This window comes from Ambystoma mexicanum, chromosome 3q (genome assembly GCF_040938575.1).
Source record: "Ambystoma mexicanum isolate Mex_15411 chromosome 3q, UKY_AmexF1_1, whole genome shotgun sequence".
NCBI lineage: Eukaryota > Metazoa > Chordata > Amphibia > Caudata > Ambystomatidae > Ambystoma > Ambystoma mexicanum.
Genome location: NC_090926.1, coordinates 1,023,593,641 through 1,023,616,603, shown reverse-complemented (window position 1 = coordinate 1,023,616,603; position 22,963 = coordinate 1,023,593,641). Strand labels below are relative to the sequence as shown.

The following is a 22,963-nucleotide window of genomic DNA, read 5'->3' as shown; positions in this document are numbered from 1 at the left end:
TTAAATATATACATAGACTAGCCCCCACCCCACCTAGCTCCCTCCGTCTCCAGCCTATCTCATCCTCTCTACCTTCATTCTAGTACCATAACTCACCCATCCGAAGCAATCTCTTTCTTCTGCTCCTTCTGCTGAGGGCTCGTTTTACTGGGATGCAATTGGACCTGGTTTTGGTGAAATGAGGCCAACCCTCTGATGAAGCCACCATGTTAGTAGAACTGAACACTGCCAAGCAGATGACTCCAAACAGAGGAGCCAATTATTGTAAGGGAAAATGCAGGATGGGGAAAAATCCTGGTCAACACAAACAAGGTCTTCAGCACGCTGGACCGGAGGGTTAATCTGGCTTCCAGTCACGATGAGAGGTAGCAAGCCAACTTCTGCAATGGAAACTTAGGTAATGAACATAAACATAGGAAAGGGCAGGCCCCCTGGAACCCAGAAGAGGTGAGGATACCCTTACAACTGATGAATGCTCAAGAATACCAAGAGCAACCGTCAAGGAACAGGAAAGGTTCGAGGAGAGAGTCAGGAAGACAAATGTGCTACAGGTAAGGAATAACTAACGCTCAATCGGGTGCCTTCTTTCTAAAGGATACGTTGTTAAAATAGTATTGCTTTGTAGCCTCTTCTGACCTGGAACCAGAAATCTGCCATGCTGTTTGAGGCACACGATGCAAAAAAGTGCCATCGTACATAAGGCAGACATAGTTCATCTCTACTAAAATCCTGCGGAAATTAATCGAGCTGCGATTTGCGTCAGGAGCTAATGCATGTCCCGAAGGGGCAAACAATGCCAATACTGCCTCCTTCCCAAGTGGGTCTTATCACCTTCTCCGCCTTGCCCCGTTAGGGAGAATTATAATTTCTTGGGCCAGTTCCCCTTAACCTGAGAAAACCCAGCACTTTTGCTGGACTGTGGGATTTTTAAAAATCTGTTTTCCTGATTGAATGGAATTTTTGGCACTCATTCTTTTTTCTCTGACATGTGAACCCTATTTTACTGCTACTGTAATTCTTTATACTTTAATAGAGTCATGCTTTCGTCCATGTATTGCACGACAGGCATTTGTAATTGATGTGTGCAGCCCACAGCACCCTATGTGCAGTGTTGCCGGGAGGCGCGGGGTCCCTTAAACTCCCCCTTTGTATTTAATATTATTTTTCCATGAGGACTACCGTTCTCAAGGGTAGTAGGATAACGTTTATCTTACTTGCCTCTCTTTTGTGGGATCAGCACACACCAACTTATGTGGAGCGGTTAGGGGCTTTATTGTGACACCTTTCCCACTGCTGCTGTAACCGTTTAGTTACAGTATCAGGCACACATAAGTGGCTGGTGGCAGTGGATAAATTTTCCTACCATTTGTGTGTAAGTTACTTGCATCCTGTTTTCACAGCTGCAGTACAGCACCCGTGGGTTGACCATTATCCCAAAATGGCCCCATCTTCTTTTATCACCAATTTTCATTTGTGTGTTCCTTCTTGGCCATTCTACCATTTCTGGCGGGGATGGTTCCTCTTTGAGTTTTGTCTTTGGCGGGTTTCCTTTGTGAAGCCAAGGATTCAGCGTATATTAGAAGTTGGGGCCCTGAAACCAAGGCATAAGTCTAGCAGAGTCCAATCCCAACTGGACTTTAGAAAAACCTACCTAACGCCATCCACCACTGAAACTCCTTCCCCTCCGATATCAGAAACACCACAGACATACATGCCTTCAAAAAAGCAATAAAACTCCATCTCCTGCATCTAGAAAGCCCACTATGGTATCCCAGCAAATTCTTGCCCCTGAGCCCATTGAGCCCCTCTACCTGGCCTTCACTGTGTATATGGTGACCTCTCCTTGTAAATTCTCCTCTGTTCCCTCGTTTGCCTGTTTTCTGTCCCCAGTTCATGCCCTACCGGTCATCACCCAATTGCAGTAATGCCACTGCCACTATATAAATCTCTGCATGTATTTATGTTTGAAATAACATGTCCTCAATAAGTACAAACATGTTTAAAAATAAATAATAATACAGCTGTACTCCCTTGTATGGACCCAAAATAGGATGCACAAATAAGGGGGGTCCTGGGAGAGTCTCTCTACCCGCCTATATCCTGGGTTAGAGTCTCAACCAGAGCCTTTATCTCACCATCCTTTCACGGAAGAGAAATGTCCACTACATATCAGTCTTTGTCCTGCCCAAGGGCAGTCGAGCACCGAAATGCCAGGCATTTCTCTACTGGACAAGAGTACCAACCGCAACCCCAGACACGTGTTTTGGCCTGGTTGGGACTCGTCAGTGAGGTGGAGCTGTGCCTCTCCAAGAACAGTGAGCAAGGGTTCCATGTCTGGTTTACACTAGTCATTTAGGGTGAAAATCCAAAGCTACTTAATATGCACAATCAAGGGGGGTCCTGGGAGTGTCTCTACCTGCCTATATCCCGGGTTAGAGTCTCAACCAGAGTCTTTAGCTCACAAGCCCAAAATATGATGTAATACATGTCGCCACGAATATCAAGTGTACACAGATTATGGGACAAAACATGTTTGATAACAATCCATAATTGTATTTACTCATTAAAATGTAATATATTCAAATGCTGTCAGTTAGTTACACAAAAATTGAAAATCAAGTAATGCTATATTTCTTTCTGTATTCTAGTTATTAACTAGTGAAACATTATGTATATATTGCCCCGAATAAGCGCAGGGAGGATGAAACATGTGTTAGGATAACCAATTGTGCATGTTTTTCTGATCACAGAATGCCTTTCAGAGGCAGAATATTCATCCCGACATCAGCAAGGTGATATCATCAGCGTCAAGAAGGGAGAGAGCTTCCACTGTTGTATCACACGCCAGACAATACACTCCAGTACTGAGAAGGTAAGAGCACTAAAACTCTGTGTTGTCTACTTTTCTTCTTCCTCACCACTGTGGTGAGCTTCACAGTACACAATGGATTCCAAGGGGCACATACATCTTCACTGCCACAAGTCAGACCATTCCTTTCCTAAACTTCTACATACTCCATTAAAACCACTCCCCTCTTCATCACAGTCCTAATAAATAGCGATGTTCCACCTTGACACCGGATGGATCAAATCTTTTTCTCCACGTATGCTCTGTCACTCGCCCTTAGTTTGCCCTGTTTTTGTTCTTGTGAAATGACAAGAAGTATGGTTTTAGAACCCCTTTTGACCAAAGGATGGAAACCTTGGCTTGCGCTCGTTATGTCCTGATCCTGCCGTGCTCCATGTGGTAAGAGAGCAAGTTGAAGATCTTCCTGGGCAGGGCTCTGTTGTTCTTGCCCCTGGTTGAGAATAGGGTGGTGTTGCTGTCCCGGTGCAGAACTGGGGATTAACTCTCTGCAAGATGCTGTTGGTATGGATATAAAGGCATTGCTGTCTGATATCCAGATTATGGCTCCATGAGCCCAAAAGGTAGGGGAAACTTACAGACATATGTAGTGCTACTAAAATGGTGTTATTGCTTCAGTTTTCTGACATATGGTCAGGAGCATTCTCATGTGCCTATGTGCGATGGGCTCCAGAAAGGAGCTGGAGCACCTACCAACTTATTAGAAGCTGACCAAGGAAGAGGTAAGGTACGATGTCTTATATAGCACCCTTCTGCCATTAATGCTGGCCTCGCTGCACATGGCTCTGTAAGAGAAACAGTTGGGGGGGTGTTAGCTGGATAGTGGGAAGGCAGATGCAGAGACCTGTGGGGTGGATAAGTGCAGGTCGGAAGTACCTGTCAACTGTGTTTTGATATGAACATTCTGTGTTCTTTTGTGAGATGTTTATACTGGTGCAGGTTACGCATAAAGGCAGCATACTGGTTGCTAAGCAGTGATTGTTGTGGTTGTTGATAGATGGATAGAGCAGGAGTCTGTTGGGTACACTAGACCTAATGGGTCATCTTAAAAGGAGCGAGTGAAACGTAAGTTTGCAAGATTTTAGTAGTGAGGAATTAGTTGAGGGAAGAAGGAAGAGGAGGAAGTAAGGGGTCAATGGATCCATCGATCTTCATTGTATTGTCCTTCCTATGTTTGAGAGATTGCAGTGTGGTCCAATTTCATGTAAAAGGCATCTGCAGGCCAGGGTATCCCATGAATGGTACTCTGTTGTGGACTGTGTCACTTGATTCATAAAAGTCTGATTCCTACGAGGACTTTGATTCAAAGGTTAAAGATAATATTTTATCTGGATATCATTTGTCTGAAATGGCACCTGTTATGTTAAGGTATTAGCGGATGGGTGCAAGTGTTCCAAATGGGGTAAAGTAGGAAGATCTGACACTCAGGGACTAATTCACAGACGTGTTTTATAATGGCAAAACCCCATTGGAAAACACTCTGTGAATTAGGGCCTAAAGCGTGTTGTTAAGACGGACTAGGCCCCTTGTCCTAGTGCCCCGTGTGTGGTGTAGGTATTGGATAGTTACCTGTTGTGTTGATCATGGTTCATTGTTTCTCCAATTACATTAGCCACGTATGAGGTGTTTCCTGAATGTCAGCTCTTTCTCTTCCAGGCGGACATGTTTAGGTAGAGTGTTACAGTGTTTCATAGCCAATAGTGAGAATGAGGAACCTCCTAGTTGTTTCGTATTGAATTGAAGTTAGGGACAAGAAATAGCATACATTACTAGACCTTATAGTTCTGAAAGGCATGCAGTCCTAGAACTTCCTTCTGAAAATAAAGGTCCCTTTCTGTTAGGCACTAATTGATGTAGCAAGACTGTGTGAGACTACACAACACTGGTCTACTTGGTATTAGATAACCCACCTTTTAGTATAGGGCTGTACCACACAAGTTTGTAGTGTGACTGAGCTGCCAGGCCTATCTCAAGAGGGGTAAATGTGAGCTGTAGCAATGCAATACGCAAATACAAGTAGCCAAGTAATACTTATACTCAAGGTTTCAGTTATAAATAGTTATTTATTTAACATCAATTTTTAAATAAGCGTTCTTTAAAAAGGGTAAGATATGTAACAATCAAATATACTTTCAAATACTTTTCCAGAATCAGCATACGCTTAGTAGATACTCTTTAGAGATTCTTTTTACACACTTCCTACACCCGGAGGTGACTTCATCCACAAGGACAATAATGGCATATATATATATCACTAGTACACGTTGCAGAAAGGAAAGGTTAAAGGAAGGCAACAGGTTAAACAGTTTCTCAGGGAATGGGAGTATACTTAAATCTTCTAATGAAGTCTAGACAAGCCTTTCACAGCAATAACAGTTTAAAGACATGTTATCACCTCTGAGGGTCCGAAAATGTCAACGTCAATGGACTAGAAGAGTCTGCAGGGAGCCAGGACAGCCAAAGTCAATTGGAGCACAGTCTATGGAGCTGAGGCACATCGTAGTTAATAAAAGTCTTTCACAAAGTTAGAGAGTTTTTGTAGAAATCACTTGTAGCGTCACAAGCTGTTACACTTATGGAAAGCAGAGCTGAAATCAACTCTAACAAAAGTAGCCACTGCAAGTCTTAACTGAGAAGAACAAAGCTAAAGGCACTGAAGTAAGTACCCCAGGTCTGAACAGTACCTCTGGTTTGAAGAAGAGTCCAGCTGGATTCTGTCCTGTTGCAGCGATGCAGATCCTGGGTTCCTGAGCCTCAGTTGTGGGGACAAAAGGGAGGTTGTCTGGAGGACTCCTACGGCAGCAATTTGGAGGTGATCAGCAGCTACGGGCTCTTTTTTGGATCAGCGGCACTTTGTGGCTTAAGCACACGGTAAACAGCACCATCACGATTCTTGCATACCGGTTGGGCTTCCTTCACTCCTTGAGTCCTGCACTCTGGTGAGGGGACTCAAACTCTTGTCGTCCTGCTTCTGGAGAGTCCTTATGAGACTCCTGGAGCTTCCGGCCGAATTTCAGATGTTGCACTCGACTAGAGATTTCTTGACCCCTAGCACCCGGTTCCTGCAGCAGCAAAGAAGTACAGCCAGTCCGGGAAGATGGTCCAGTAGAGTTCGTTTCTGGGTTAGTTGGTCCCAGTAACCCAAGGGAAGAAGTCGTCCCTTCTGGAGCTTCTCTTGGCGATCAGAAAAAGAAGTTTCAGCACAGCAGCAGGGCTTCAACGGGCAATTCAAAGGTCCAGGAGGATGCAGCAAGCTTTATTCACTGTTTCGTCAGGTGTTCTTCCCAGTGGTCGACTCTGCCTCTAGTCCCAAAACCCTCGCCTTTTAAGGAGGTTTCTCCCATTCATGCACAGCCTAGGCCGTCAGTCACACAGCAGGGTGGCTGACCTCACACCTGTCAAGCTTAGCTAGTCACCCATGGTCCTGGAAGACGGCTCAGATAAGACAATGAACTTGGATCTTAAAAAGGTATATGCTTGATCTCGTGTTGGTCTTGGGGCAAGTGCATATGCAACTTGTGCAACTGAATTCCTTGGCCGGGACCTACCAGATCTGATCAAGGCAGGAGAAGAGGGCTGAGAATGCTCAGACTTGTTGGACGCTATACTGAGTCAATCTCAATTCCTTTCTTATTGTCATTCAGTATTATCAGAGCCACTGCACTGAAATCAGGAGCCCAAGTGCTGGCAAGAAGACACCTACATATCAGAGAATAGAATACGGCTCGGAGGGCGATTGTACTACATAACCCATTTCAAGGTGTAAATATCTTTGAAGGCCAATGTTCACGCTTTCAAAGAAAGAAAAACTTCCTACCATAGAGAGAGAAATTAAAATATATGCCTGAGTCCTCATCAAAAAAGATGGGCAACGGTTTAGCCTGTCGTGCTGCCTCATTATTGTGCCAGGCACCCATCCACGAATTTCCTACAGTGAGGTGACACAGCCTCGGTTGGTCTATGAAGAGCTTCCGGTCAGAGGTGGACTTTTCCAGGTTCTTGATGATACTTAAGAAGTAGAGGTCGCAGGTGCCTATATTCATGACCCGCTGTTATGCAGCTTCTATTACTAAAGGTATGCCCTTCTTGGTCCTGTGTTCTATGGCGTATATTCAGGAACTTTGGTCTTATTAGCCCTGGTCCCACTTTTTCTGAAGCCATGTTAGTGCTTTATTTCCCAGCATATCCCTTGACTCGCTACTTATAGGTTTTTCCAGATTGGTGATTATTCTATTCCCCTCATCCCATGTTAGTTCTTTTAGTGTATTGTTTGTAATGAATGGCTTTAAATTGGAGTTTATCCCCTACAGTGGCCAATTATTCCTTCTGTCCAACTTTTCTGCCAGCTCCAGGGCCAGACAATATTGGCCATGTGTGGAGAAATTTAGCGTTCAAGTGTTCAGTTATCGAGGAGCCAGAATTGAAGATCCTGTTTTCCCATCTCCTGTAGGTTCATTTTACTCTAATCCCTAGACCCCATCCTTGCACTCAGTTTAACTTTTGGCAAATTTGGTGATAGACTGTTCGTCATTTGTCGGTTTTGTCACCTATGGTGATGCATTAGTGCCACCCTGCGACCACCAAAACAATGGCACAGAGAAGAGAGAGAAGCAAGAGGGTGTTCAGAAGAATATTTGGTTAGTGCAGAAACCTGAAATGCTTCTGGAATGCTATTGAGAGGTTTTTCAGAACCAGTTGTGGTTCTGCAAATGTTTCATACAAAAGTCTGAACTTAACTCTCTTCTTACGTTATGTTATGCTATGTTATTGGCATTTATATCATGCACTCCTGCTATTTGCATGGTCTCCAGGCAAACACTTGGACCTGAAATTAAAAGTGGGTGGGGTTTGTTTAGGGGGCGAGAGGAAACGACAAGGAGGCTTAACTGGTGGTGCTTGTAGAACCAAGAGAAACTGGCGTCTGTCTGGGTGTGTTTTCTGGATGGATAGTGACTTTTACTCTGCAGGCTTTCTTTCCAGATGGGAGACCTCCGGTGCTTGACTTGTCAGGATGCTTTGTCCGGTGGGTAAGGTTTGCAGGTTGATTCGAGAGAGGTAGAGTTACAGCTGTTTTGGTTTCGGGAGAGGGTTTTGTCTAACCCTTTGTTTTGGTCATGGTTGGTGAACATGTGGTGAGTGAGGGTGGTTGAGCATAAGATTGTTAGAGGGTTTGATTATTTTCTGATTGTAGTAATGTTTATTTTGACGGTTCAGATCTCCCTTACTAGTCTTGGCTACTGGGAAGGTGTTGAGTGAGTGCACCTTACTGTTATACTGGTTTTGGTTGGTGTTGGGAAAATATTGGTTGATGGGCTGGGCCTGTATGGCATACTAGTCCAGAGCATTTTGAGGAAAATGTAATTAGATTTTCCTACAGGCATGTTACTTCAGAAAAACCTGTTGCGATTTCTGCTTGTTGGGTGGGTGCCAGGTGGTCTGACGGCGATACTAGATGAGCCGTATTTGTATGGCATACCAGCCCAAAGCAATTAGAGCTAATGCAGTTTTTTTTGTAGATTTGTTCCTTGTTGATTGTGTATTCCTTATGTTCATTATGGTGGCATTTTAGCTTGTTGGGTGGGTGCCTCGTCAACTGATGGGGACGCTTTGTTGCTGTCTCTGTAATTAGTATGTTTCTCTCTCTGTGATGGGTTGTCCTTTACCATGGTATATTAAAAAGTCAGGTTTCTAACAATTCTTTGGAAAGCTAGGTGGTCCTTCTGTTTTCCTTATCCTTTAGGGAGGGAAGGAGTTCCATATTTTAATATGAGGGTAGAAAAAAATGGTACTTTCTTATTTGTTCTTCTTGTAACACTTGGTTTCGATTAGTATGTTACTGGTAGATCAGAAGCTCGTTCGTCTCGATGATAAGGGTTGATTTTACATTGGAAGAATTATGCTCCTTGACTGTACAGTGCTCCCTTTGTGCTGCAGATTGCTTTAGAATGGATTATTTTCTTCACCAATAGCCGGTGGAGGCTTCTCGGGGATGGAGTGTTGTGTTCACTACTGTCTAGTATTAGTAGCTGTCTTTCTGCAGCGTTTTGGATACTTTGTAATTTCTCAGAATAGTCTATCATGCGTCGGTACAGGTTGTTGGCGTAGTCAACTTGAGCGTATCAGTGAGATGATGGCGAGTGCCCTGTGTGGAAAGCAGCGATACGTCATGATACGTCTTATTGAATGTAAGTAGCAGACGCATGTTGTTACTGTGGCATTGACCTGCGGTTCTAGTGTGAGCCCAATGTCATGAGAACTCCAAGGTTTTTTTAATCACTATTGAGGTTTCTGGTCTTGTTCCCATTTCAAGATTCCAGAGAAGCAGTGCGCGTGGTCCATTGTTTTGGGGGTGACCATGATTTCCGTTTTGTTTGGGTTTATTTTCAAGTTTTCATTGGTCATCCAGATGTTTATCTGTCTAATGTAACTAGTGTGGAAGTTGAGTAAATATCAGAAGTCATTGTGAAAACTAATTTGTTGTCCTTAGAGTTGTAACATACAATTACATGCTTTTAATTAGTCTCATGATAAAGCCATGTGAGAAGCTAGGCAAACAATATAATATCCAGAGATAAATTCAGAAATCCCTTTATTTATTTAGCAACAGATATGCATTTAGTAAAAAGGAAAGTAAAACAATATGCACACACATTGAAAAAACAGTTTTGTCCTCACATTAGAACACAAGCCACACTTTAGTATGCACACAGTTTAAGCAGTAACACTACAAGAATAACCTAAAGCAGGGGGAAATATGGTACACAATACAGCATAGGCTAATTATGATATAAGGCAACACCAGCAGTCCAGTACTAAGCTTAATGAGCCCAACCCCTATCATAGGAAAAGAGAGTTCACCAACGTTCAAAGAAAGTACCAACGTGTTTTGATACTAAGAGGGAGTTTGCGTATTATTTCAAAGTTCCATAGGAAGTAATTCACCTGAATGTTGCTGTAGTACCTTAATTAGTATAATAGCTTTATATTTTTAAAAAAGGTTAGTTATACCATGGAGGGAAGGGGCACTACCTATCTGAGTCATCCAGGCTGACCCCAGAAAGGATGGCCAGGCAAAGGTTTGACCACCAAAAGCCATGCCCTGGTAGATGCAGGGTAGGACTTTGCACCTGAAGTTACCCAGTGGAGACTTAAAACCAGTAGGCAACCTAGACCCTCATACCCCTATCAGAACACATAATTACTTCAGCTGATTTAGGGCCCTTTGAGAGAACTGCTCCCACCAACAGTTGCAAAGTTCCAATGAGAGGACCCCTATGATGAGGTCCCAAAACAACAAGCAGTGGAGTGAACCCGCACAGGGTAAGCAGGCGCCAGGATTCAGAATCACAAGCCTCAGGCCCCACCAGGGCTCCTCTTATTGTAGGGAACAGCCAAACCAGAGCAGCAATGTGCCTGGTCCATGTTGAGGGTGCAAGGCATATGTTACAGCGCTATGCTTCAGAAGGTTCCATTAACAGGAGCTCCCCACATAGGATGATGTGCTGCATATATAGGACCATGACTCCTCAAATCTGCAGGAGGGTGACCTTCGCAATACAGAATGTCAGTCTCTGATCTTCTTCCCAGACCTCTCACTAGTCCCTCTACCTTGTCTTAGTCCTTCTTCTTTTTCCTCCTCCTCATCCCTCTTCCTCATCAGCCTCACTTTTCTTTCATCATCTTAGTCCCTCTTCCTCATACTGAATCCTGATTGTGTTGTTCTTTCCCATCCTAGTAGTCTCTCATCATCCTAGTCCTTGCTACTAGTCCATTTTCTCATCCTCATTTCTATACCAAGACACTCTTCCTTGTTTCCTTCCTCATACAAGTCCCTCTTCCAGTCCATCTCCCACTTTCTCCCCATTGTCCCAGTCCCAGGTCCACATCCTAGTATGTCAAACTATTCATAGGGGATCGTCATAAACATATTCCTTTATCCAAGACCCAGTGCCCATCTTTCTCTGTCACAATCTCTCAGTCAAAAGTGAGCAAAATCTACATAAAAGCATGGATGACAATATCAATGATAATCTTAAAAATCACCACAAACAGTAAAAAGGAAAATTAATGTGAATTGCAGATAATGGATTCATAACATAGTATTAAATGCTCCTAATAATCTGTAGTGGGAGATATATATATTTCTGAGTCTTGTGGAATCTGCTTAGATCACATGCTGTGCATAGGCCGACATCTAGTGGAAGCTGCGGAGTATTACAGTTTGTTTTTCGAAACTCGAAAATGGGCGTCGACACAGGGCGTGCCAGTAATACTATCCCTAGTGTGACGTCCACTGTACCCATGATCCCTCAAGCGTCTAGAACCCTCAGATTGTTTTTTTCCGCCATGCTGGTCGGAAGCACTGCGCGGAGTTCCCTGACTTAGTCAGATTTTGCAAATATTGTTATATATTTCCCTTTTTATTCCATCTATACATCGAGTCTCCGAACATCGACACTCAACGCCGGATCGGAGAAAATTCAACCGTCGGACTACAGCGACGGATTTGGGCCTCGGAAGGCCTCTGGCCTCGGAAGACCCCTGGACTCGGCCCTGCAAGTAGGGAGAGTGGGGAGTGGCACATATCCTACACTCTGATTAATATAAGTACATTACTTACATTCCTACACTCCCAGCCCGCTGCCATAGGGTGCGTATGGAGGGTAACCCCTTTCAATTTTGCCCCAAGTGCAACCGCAAGTATCCTTGGGTTGACAGACACGCCACGTGTAACCTCTGCTTGCCGAGGGACAACCCCGAGGCGAATTGCAGAGCGTGCAGTCGGTTTAAACCGAAGACCCTTAAGGACCGTTCGATAAAGCGTTGGGCCCACCACGCCAGGCGACAAGAGGCCATGGCCGCGGCGGGTGCCTTCAGCGATGGCAGCGACGCTGTACTTTCGGACGGCGAGGGCAATGTGGCGTCGATGGAAAGCCAAGCGCAAGTCCCCGACCTCGGAAGGTTGTCCGGCAGGGCAGCTATGGGGAAGACCCCACGACACGAGCGCTACCCACGCCACTTCCAGCAAACAAAAGTCCAACCGAGACTCGACACGCACGTCGAGTTCTCGGAAAGAGGCACGTAGAGAACGGTCCACCGAGTCGGTGTCCTCTGGGCGTTCGCGATCGCCTCATGTCACCAAGCAACCCTCCACTGTTGCTAAAAGTGCCTCGCTCCCCTTAGTGACTGAGGTTCGGTCGTTGGAGGACAACGCCGACCTCTACTCCCAAGCCGCACTCCAGGAGTCGGCGTCTGCAGGCAGCGGTAAGGCTGCTACCGAATCCCTTACACTCTCCAGAGACAGGGACTCTACCCCCGAATTTCGACGCCAGGCATCGAAAAGCTCCCTATGGGGCCCAAAAGTCAGGGAAACACTCTTCCACCCACGGGGAGGGGGGGAAAACAACAAAGTAAGCAGTCCCAGCCTACTTCCACTCCTAAACTACATTCTACTCCACCTAAACAGACGGACAAGTCTCAGTCCCCTGTCCCTAAGGCCCCTGTTCAGGCCAGTAGGTCTAGCCAGGACAAATCTCAATTTGTTGTCCATAAGACCTCTGTTCAAACCAGTAGGTCTAGTCAGGATAAAACAGGGAAAACACTCCAGGAAAGAGTTATTCCCAGTTCAAGGGAATGGTCCAGTGATGGCATAGACAGAGTAATGTCAAGGATGTCATCATTGGCAGATTTCTATGCCAAGAACCCGGAACACTTTCTCTCTTATACCCATGAAGGGTCAACTCCCTCAGGCTCGAAGGATCCAATAACCCCAAGAAGGAAGTCCCGGGGTGAAGCACAATCTTCAGACCCCTTCCATAGACAGCCCTAGTCTCAATACCAGGAAGATCCATCGTTTGTTGAGGATCCAGACGTGGGCATGTTCGAAGAACAAAGTGGGACAGGCTATTATGGGGATGAAGAGGACCAAGAGGAGGAGGAGGAAGAGGACCACCCAGATACATACAGGGTAGATTCCCCGGTAGAGAAAGAGCCCGCAGTTACCGACTCCCCTGTCGACAACCAACCTCTCCTGAATGAGGTCCTGTCCAGAGAGGCACAGCTCTTCCACATTGACACCCAAGGTGCTCAGGAAGAGAGGGACTTTGCAGAGGAACTGGTGGGAGAAAGGAGACCTGTTGCTCAGGCCATCCCTATCCTTAAGTCAATACAAAGGAGGATAGACCCTTCCCTTGTTAACCCCAATCTCACTAGGGCAGTAAACCCCAGAATTGAAAAGCTTTTCAGGGCAGCCCAATCTGACCCACTATACATAAGGGGACATCTCAAACTGACTCCCTGGTTGTTACAAACACCCGTAAGAGGGCGGGAACACCCTTGTCATCGTCCGAAGCTCCCCCCGACAAGGAGAGCAAGAAGATTTATGGCTTGGGCAGGAAAGTAGCCTCCACTTCCGCCTACCAGGCAAGGATTGCAAACCCCACCACCCTGCTGGCTAGTTACAACTGCCACCAATGGGAAGAAGTCGCGGCTCTCATAGACTCCGCCCCAGAACCCTTAAAGAGCCAATTGGCACGAGTTTCGGCAGAGGGGAAAGCCGTGTCAGGTTTCATTTTAAAATCAACCTTTGATGCCGCGGATAACGCCGGCAGATTAATTGCTGAAAGCACGGTCATCAAGAGGCATGCCTGGCTACGACAGTCTGGTTTCAAGGCCGAGACCCAAGCATCATTGATAGATAAGCCGGTGGAGCCGGATCTATTGTTTGGAAAGGCGGTCGAGGACGCGCTAAAGAATGCCAAGGACGAGTACGAGACACTCAAGTCCTTAGGGCAACTAACCAACAAACCCCCTAACCAGAGAGGGAATGGCAATTTTCGTGGACAAAACTCCCAAAGAGGCTCAAACTATTCCCAAGGTCAGGGTACTACATGGAACACTAACCAGCAGTCTACCCAGAGTTATGGCAGGGGTAACAAGTGTGGTAGGGGGAGAGGCAGTCCCAATAAAGGAGGGGGCACGCCTCCACCAAAACAGTGACGCTCCGTTCAGGGTCCCTTCTCACGCATCCCCAGTAGTGGGACGCATTTCCATCTTCACCCAAGCTTGGGAAGGGATCACATCAGACAGATGGGTGCTGTCCACAGTGTCCGCAGGATACTGCATAGAACTCCTATAGCGTCCCCGAAACCACCCTCCACGACAAAGGAGATCGAAATTCTTCTCACAAAGGACGCGATAGAACTCGTCCCGGGACACCAGGTAAACAAGGGTATTTATTCAACTTACTTCCTTGTGCCAAAAAAAGATTTGACAATGCGCCCAGTATTGGACTTAGGTCCTGCAAACAAGTATGTCAAGCCCCAAAAATTTCGCATGACTACTCTCCAGGAGGTAATTCCCCTCCTAAAAAAGGGGGATTACATGGCAACATTGGATATGAAAAATGCCTATTTTCATATTTCCATGTTCCCAGCGCACAGAAAATATCTGCCCTTTAAGGTGGACAGTCAGCAGGGATAGCCTCGGCTCCAAGGGTATTCACCAAGGTACTGGCGGCGGCGGCGGCACACCTACGCAGGGAGGCAATCCCAGTGTACCCTTATCTGGACAACTGGCTCATCACGGGGGAGACCCCAGTAATTTGCAGGACAAACATTCAAAGAACTATTGACCTCCTCTTTGAATTGGGCTTCTCCATAAACGAGAAAAAATCAAGTCTGGTGCCCAGCACCTCCAAGCAGTTCCTAGGAGCTGTTCTAAATACTCAAGATGGGTTGGCTTTTCCTTCAGTGGAAAGAATTTCGGAATATACTACTGCAAATTCCGCAATATCAAACCGGTCGCCAGATAACAGTACGCAAAGCAATGCGTTTGCTGGGCATGATGGCGTCATGTATTTACTTGGTCCCCCACGCGTGCCTGCGCATGCCTCCCATGCAAGAATGGTTGGCGAAACTGTGGTCTCAGGCAAGTGGTCAGTGGGACGATTTAGTGATCATTTCGCCAACACTTGTACAAAGCCTACACTGGTGGACAAGAGACAATCTATCCAAGGGGAAACCCTTTTACGATCCCGAGATACAGGCAGTAGTCACGACGGACGCATGCCTGACAGGATGGGGAGCTAACCATCTCCACCACACAGCTCAGGGTCTCTGGTCTCACACAGTGGCCAAGAATCACATCAACCTGCTAGAGCTTCTGGCAGTTTTCAGACCACTTCAAGCCCCACCTACTGAACCTGTCGGTGCACATCCGAACGGACAGCACGACAGCCATGTTCTACCTGAACAAGCAAGGAGGGACTCGTTCACCAAATCTGTCCAGACTTGCCCAGAAAATGTGGATATGGGCACTCAGACGGAACATCTTTCTGTCATCTCAACATGTTCGAGGGGATCTCAATTCTCTAGCGGATGCTTTAAGCAGGGATCCCCACCCGGAGGAACAAGAATGGTGTCTACACAGAGATATCGTAGAAAATCTCTTCTCTCAGTGGGGTTTCCCCACTATAGACCTATTCGCCACAAGCGAAAACAGACAGTGCCCATGATTCGCATCCAGGTTTCCCCAACCAGACTCCCTGGGGAACGCCCTGTGGATGAACTGGTCAGGGATGTTTGCGTACGCTTTTCCACCAACTCCTCTCATCAGGAAGGTGGTGAACAAGATGAACAGAGAGTCGATGACGCTCGTCGTAGTTGCTCCCATGTGGGCGAGACAACCGTGGTTTCCACACCTACGCAGACTTTCGGTGTGCGAGCCCATCAAACTCCCGGGCTGGTACAATCTTTTGTCCCAGCACCAAGGTCAGAGGGTGCATCCTCTACCCAACTCCATGAACCTAGCAGCATGGCTCCTGAGGTCATAGAGTTTGGACATCTCAATTTACCACAGAGATGTATGGACATCCTAAAAGAGTCTAGGAAACCAAACACGTGGCATTGCTACTTCCACAAATGGAAGAGATTCGTTATCTGGTGCCAGAATAAACAAATCAACCCAGTTGATAGCACTCCTTCCACAATCGTGACATACATGCTCCACCTGCTGGACGCAGGTTTGGTTTTCAACTCACTAAAGGTACACCTGGCAGCACTGTCAGCGTACACCACCTCACATAGCAAGGTGTCGTGGTGGAAGGTACCCGTGGTTAAAGCATTCATAGAGGGAGTAAAGAGACTTCATCCCCCTATATCTAACCCACCACCAGGATGGGACCTGAACGTGGTGCTATCTAAACTCATGGGCCCCCCATTCGAGCCCATGCATAAGACAAGTCTCAAACACCTGACCTATAAGACTGCCTTCTTAGTAGCCATTAAATCCATAAGAAGGGTCAGTGAAATTCAGGCTCTGTCAGTGCAGGATCCTTTCTTTACTATTCATAAGGATAAGCTGGTTTTACGGACACACCCTAGGTTCTCACCTAAGTTTATTTCTGAATTCCATGTAAACCAGTCCATCAAGCTTCCGGCTTTCTTCCAAAACCCACAAAGCTCAGCTGAGGTTAAACTACACACCCTAGATGTGCGTAGGGCGGTCTACGTAAACACTACGTAAACAAGGCCAGACCGCTTAGGAAAACAGATCAACTGCTTGTCTCCGTAGCCACAGGCAAAGAGGGAGATCGCGTCTCTAAGGGTGCCATCTCCAAGTGGATTGTCAACTGTATCCAGTTGTGTTACTCTCTTTCTGACAAAACTTTGCCTTTTACGCCCAGAGCCCACTCGACAAGAGGCATTGGGGCCACTCTGGCTTTCATTGCAAATGTTGCCCTTGACACCATTTGCAAAGCAGCTACTTGGAGCTTTATTCACACTTTCACTCAGCACTTCTGCATTGACACCCATTCCAAGACAGATACTCAAGTGGGACAAGCGGTTCTAAGACATTTATTTGCTCATGACCCTTCTCAACTCCCACCTCCTCCTTCAGGTACTGCTCGCTAATCTATGCACAGCATGTGATCTAAGCAGATTCCACAAGCCTCAGAAGGGATACATTACTCACCGTAATCGTATTTCTGATGCTTGTATCTGCTTAGATTCACATGCGACCCACCCTTCCTCCCCTCTGAGAGAAGGCGCATGGATGCTTGTAGTCTCATCTTATCTATCTTCTATCTGCTTGGATCATCTGTACTCGCGCTACTCCTCATGCTACCTCATGTCAGGAAAAATACAATCTGTGGGTCCTAGACGCGTGAGGGATCATGGGTACAGTGGACGTCACACTAGGGATACTATTGTCGATGCCCATTTTCGAGTTTCGAAAAACAAACTGTAATACTCCGCAGCTTCCACTAGATGTCGGCCTATGCACAGCATGTGAATCTAAGCAGATACAAGCATCAGAAATACGATTACGGTGAGTAGTGTATCCCATATATATATATATATATCTCCACACAAAACAGTGTGTAATTGGGAAAAGGATTTATTAACGACTTATATAAATATAATAAAAGCAAGCAGGAAGAGATGTGAGCCCACCGATCACCAGCTCATAAGCGCCTGTTGATCTTCAATTGCAGGCAAGATTCCGTGGCGCTCGTACGTGTGACACAGACCTCTCACAAGCTCGGAATCCTCGCGGGCTGATGCCTAGTGGAGAGCTGGATAGAATACTGCACATCTCCCTTCCTTTGCTTCTTTATAACAAAACAGAAAATCTCTCCCCAAGGTTCTTCATGTACACTACACAAGGAAGAAGAAAGAAAGTCTCTACACAAAGTCCTTCATGTAGTGAGGAAGAAAAAGTCTCACACAAAGTCCTTCATGTAGTGAGACCTGCGGCTAACTCTTCCCCATCTTGACAGGCGTGGATTATCTGGGGTAGTTTTTGGCAAGGAAATATTTGACATTCCTTTATCCCTTACCACTCTGCTCACGCCATCTTCTGCACTCTCACTACCACTTGCAATCTTATCATCCTGTGCAACTCGGTCACTTTGTGGCTTCACCACACACATCCTTTCCATGTTCCAAACTCTTCAGTCTTCCACTTTCACTACATGTCTGAACACCTCAATCACTCCCACAGGTTTTGACCACTTACACGGCCCATCTCTTAAGAGGAGGTTTGATCCTTACAAATCCCCCCCTCCCTGCTGGGAACATCGCCTTCTTACTACTAGTTAAGAATCTGTCATGGGCTAGTTTGTTTCTAATCTGAGAGTTTCTAATGTTCTCACATACAGATCCACAGTCTTTCTTCACATCAGTTTCCCTCTTCATCCAAGACGGTATTAATTTGGTGTTCGCCTTCCGTCCTCTACTTAACTCAAACGGGATACCCCGTTGTACAGTGTGGAGTGAAACGGCGAGCAATAATTTTCTCTCTTGCCGCTTCCTCCCATTTTAACCCATTCGACCAGGCCCATCGAATGGCATCTTTGAGTACCTAATTGAAATGCTCAACTACTCCATTTGTCTGATGGTGATAAATGGCGCTTCTTTTGTGCTCAATGGAATTTCTCACACAGAAATTTTCCATTTCTTTTGAGCGAAACTGAGCACCATTGTCAGTCATAATACTTTTTGGAAATCCTTCTCTCCCACAATTCTCAGATTAAAAAAATCGGTAACAGTTTTTGCAGTAATACATGGCCTAATCGATACCTCCACCCACCTGGTCAGTAAATCAATTACTACTAAACAAAACTGCCATTTACCATCACTGTACATTGGGCCTAAAACATCCATGCCCAATTCATCCCAAGGTTTCCCTGGAATTTCTGTCACCACCATTGGATATTTCACACTCATGCACATCCTATCACTCTCATTGCAAAGGATACAATTACGAATGGATGTAGGTCACATACTGGCCATCAAAAGTCACCACGTATCCTTTGCTTAGTTTTCACAATTCCTTGATGACCCTCGTGACCTAATTCAATAAGTCTCGGACGTAATCCTGCTGGTGGGATAATTCTGTCACCTCTCATGCCTCTGCCATTCTCTACATTAAGTTCATCGGAAATTCTCCAATACTCCATAAAACAAAGATCTTCAAACTTCTTCTTTCTCAGAGAGCATTGATTCTGAATAAGTTGTTTCAATTGCACCATTAAAATATCTTGTTCCTCCGCTTCCTCCCATTCCTTTTGTGGTATGGACATGATCTCTATGCTTAAGACCACCTCCGAGTCATTCTCATTTCCATCATCTGCTTCAGAAACACTGGTGAGGCGCGACAAAGCGTCAGCAGCAAGTTTTTTCACTCCTGGTACATATTGCACTGTACAATTGGATTCCTGTAGAAGTATCACTCATCTCCTTATTCGGTTTGAAACATTATCCAAACCCTTATTCATGATAACATGAATCAGTGGTTTGTGGTTGGTGCAGAATTCCGCCTCCACACCCCAAATAAAACTTCTGAATTTCTCTGCTGCCCATTTGATGGCCAAGGTCTCCTTTTCTATGGCAGTATAAGATTTTTCAGCACCTTTTAGCAGTCCCAATGCAAAGGCAATCAAAATCTCGTTTCCATCAACTTCTTGGGTAACGACTGCTCCTAAACCCAGATTACTGGCGTCCGTGGTAATTATAGTTTTCCTGTCACTCCTGAAATGTTTTAATGCCAGTGCTTTAGCCAATGCTGATTTGATGAACTCGAATTCTTCTTCACACTCAATGTTCCATTCAAAAGTCTTCTTTTTCAAGAGTTTACGTAGTGGAACAGTGTGAAGTGAGAAATCATATATGAATTTTGAATAGTACTCTGCCATCCCAATGAAAGTACGCACTTCCTACTTAGATTTCGGTTTGGGCATATTCTTTATCTCATCAGCTAACTGTTTCTTCGGTCGTATTCCTTCTGCTGAAATTGTGTGTCCAAGATATTTGATTTCAGAATTGTTTATGTTGCATTTGTCTTTACTCAGAGTCATTCCTGCCTCATACAGTTTCCTGCAAACGTACTTTAATATGTCATTATGCAATTTCTGGTCATCGGCATGTATTAAGATATCTTGAAAGCATATGATGCCTTGGTCTCCTTCAAAAAGTTTATGCATAATCTTTTGGAAAACAGACTCAGCAGACACTAAACCAAAGGGTAACCTTTTGTACTGGTATAATCCATCAGGTGTGATGAATGCTGTCATTTTCCTGGAATTCTTATGCAGTTTTACTTGGTGGTAGGCTGAAGTCAGATCTACAGTAGAGAAATATTTTGACGGGCCTATTGTGGAGACAATCTCTTGAATGTTAGGAAGTGGTGCCTGTCGGGAACTACATATTTATTGAGTTCACACATGTCTACACATATCCTCAGCTTTCCAGATTTCTTCCTGAGAATGACTAAAGGTGAAACCCACTGGCTTGCATCGATATTCTGTATAATCCCTATTTTCCAAGGTCTGGATCTCCTTCCTTACTTCATCTCTCATGGATTACGGTATTGGGCGTACTTTTTGTGCTACAGGAACATGACCAGGCCTCATCCTAATTTCATGTACAAATCCACAAAGACATCCAATTTCGTCTCTGAACACCCCTTCCATCACTTTTTTAGTCCTGTTGGATTTAGTCGCTGCATTCTCTACTGATAGCACAGATTCATTCGCACTGGCATCCAACTTCACTTTGAGTTTGCTTTGATGAGTCCAATTCAATAGGGGTGTCCTCCCCGCTTTCGTGATATATATTTTCCTGTTTGCTCTCCTGTCCTTGAACGTCAGTGTGCCCCAAAACCAACCAATAACATCAATTTTTACTCCTCCATAGGCTCTGGGGTTTATATCAGGTTCATGCAAATATTCATGATTGCTCCTGTTCCATAGATTCTGTGGTACGAGAGTATATTTAGCGCTCGAATCTATCATCATGCACATGTCAATTCCGTCTACACACACTGTAGCCTTGGGGCTTTCCATTTCCTGTTCATTCTCGTCATCTAATATTACGAACACACATTCTTCTCCTTCCTCTTCACTGCAATTGTTATCTCCTATCTAATTCGTTGATGTGTTCTGAACCCTGCAGCATCTGGCATAATGTCCACTTCCTTTGCATTTACCGCAAATTATCTTCAGAGCAGGGCAAACCTGATCATCCGCCCAATGATCAACGCCATCGCATCTGAAACACGGTCATGATTCCTGCCCCTCATGTCCCCAGCCCTCCAAGATGTCAGGCTGGAGCCAGGCCACGATCACCTACATGGCCCTCAAGGGCCTCTCCATCCCTCCAAAGACCCACTTGGAGTCAGACATGGCGCTTGTGGCACCAGACTCACTCACTCCCATAGGATAACATTGGGGATTGGACTTGTAGTGCATTGATGGGGACAAGATGGTTACCCCCCACATATTTCGTTTCCCAGAAGTGCATGTGCGGTCTAGTCTTTTGGGTGTGGTTCAGCCCAGAGACACCTGGGATACCCAGAGACTATTTAAGCCACACCCAGGCTGAGAAACATGCTTTGCGTTTTCTGCACCTGCAGTGTGACACTCACCGTGTTCGGATCGGTCTCTAGTAGGCCTGCATCTTTCTTCTGCGCTCAGCTCCTGCAAGAACAAGAACACCGTTAGGAACAGCCTTACCTTGCGGCGCTTCTGCCCATCATTCATCGCTCCTTCTGTTCTGCGGGCATCTTCGGCGGTGTCATTCCCATCCCGGCACGCCGCTTTCTAAGGAAAAGGGAAAAGAACAGAAAAAAGGCATTAGTAAGCATTCTGCAAATCTTTGTTTATTTTTAAATACTGTACGAGCTTCAAACGCTTACCTGAATCCCAGCCACTGTGGGGAACTCTGTCTCCGGAACTTCTCATCCATCTGCAAGAGGGAAAAGACCAGGTTAGCGTGGCAACATCTAGAGGCGCCGCATACCGCACTTACCCACTGCATTTGTTCTTCATAACTGGCATCCATGCTGAAAACGTTGCGGCACCTAAAAGACACAGAAAAAGATCTCAGTTCAATGCAAATACGAAAGGGGTGCATCGCGCTCTCACTCAACTTCAGCGCTACTCATCTCAGCAGCACGCCGCCATCATCTAAGGAAGGAAAGGAACGAAGTTAGAGAACGGTTCAAAAGACTCATTATACTTACCTGTCGGACTCTTGCCAGTGAAGTAACTAGGCAGCAACGAGCCCGCATCAATCAATGCGCCCCTGCGCTGAAAGCAGGATGGAGAGCACACTATCCAAGAAAACAAGGTGAGCTGTGGATCAAAGGGAAGGGTGGGACCCCGGGAAGAAGGGGTTCAAGCACACAGAGACAATAGGGAGTTAAACTCTACCAATCCTGTGTTTCCAGCCCAGTTTCCTGTCGAATAGCCTCCAGGGAAGGGTTCGGGGTCGTAAGAGGTCAGAACAGGCTGAGTGACATCCCTGTGGATACCAGGTGAGCGTTAGAAACACCTGGCTGTGTTTTTCCTTCTCAGGCTGTTTCTTTGTCTGCATGGACTTCTCCTCCTCGAGTTTGTAGTTTGTTCCCTGAAAGACGTCTTATTCCTCCTATCTTCATTCCACAATGGTTTGCGTATTCTTCTGGATGTGCCCCGCTTACTCACTGCATCACTCACTTGAGTTATCGATTCATTATTATTATGTTTATTCATTGTCGTGACACTGGGTTTCAGGGTTTCATGCTTAATTTCAACTGTTTGGACTCTTTTATCTAGCGCTTTAACAGACTTCTCCATGTGCTCAACTTCCTTGGCCACACGCAAGACAGTATCTAAGGGTGGATCATCTTCTGTCCATAGACTCTCCTTTACTTTACTACTTCTACACTCCAACTTGAACTTGTCTCTCAGTCTCTTATCCAATTGTTCATTGAAGTTGCATGTTTTTGCTAACTTCCTTAATACAGTTATGTATTGTTCAACGCTCTCTCCCTCCTCCTGTACTCACTTTCCAAATTTGTATCGCTCTAAAATGGTGCTTAGCTTTTTCTCATAGTGTTTACTTATTTTCTTGACAGTGCGTTCGTAATCATTTAGATTCACATCTTCATTTGCAAGGAGATCCGGTAAGTCCTCAAACTTCTCCTGCACAGCTGGGCCTAGACAATGTAACAGTAATGATTTTCTTTTTTCTATACTACAATTCTGGCCACAGACAACACCTGCATAGTGCTCAAAAGATTTAATCCACCTCCTCCATGTTGTCGCTGGTT

The 22,963-nt window shown here is 45.5% G+C and overlaps 1 protein-coding gene across 4 annotated transcripts in view; it reads left to right on the top strand.

The window, feature by feature from the left end:
* Positions 1-22,963, top strand: part of CARD14 (caspase recruitment domain family member 14) — a 642,914-nt gene that overhangs the window by 581,487 nt on the left and 38,464 nt on the right. For all 4 annotated transcript variants that reach the window (XR_011305179.1, XM_069655192.1, XM_069655194.1 and 1 more), the window contains exon 19: positions 2,751-2,872. Coding sequence is in view for 3 of the 4 variants with exons in the window: in XM_069655192.1 (XP_069511293.1) it covers positions 2,751-2,872 (122 nt within the window). In the remaining variant the exon portion in view is untranslated. The remainder of the gene's footprint in view (positions 1-2,750; positions 2,873-22,963) is intronic.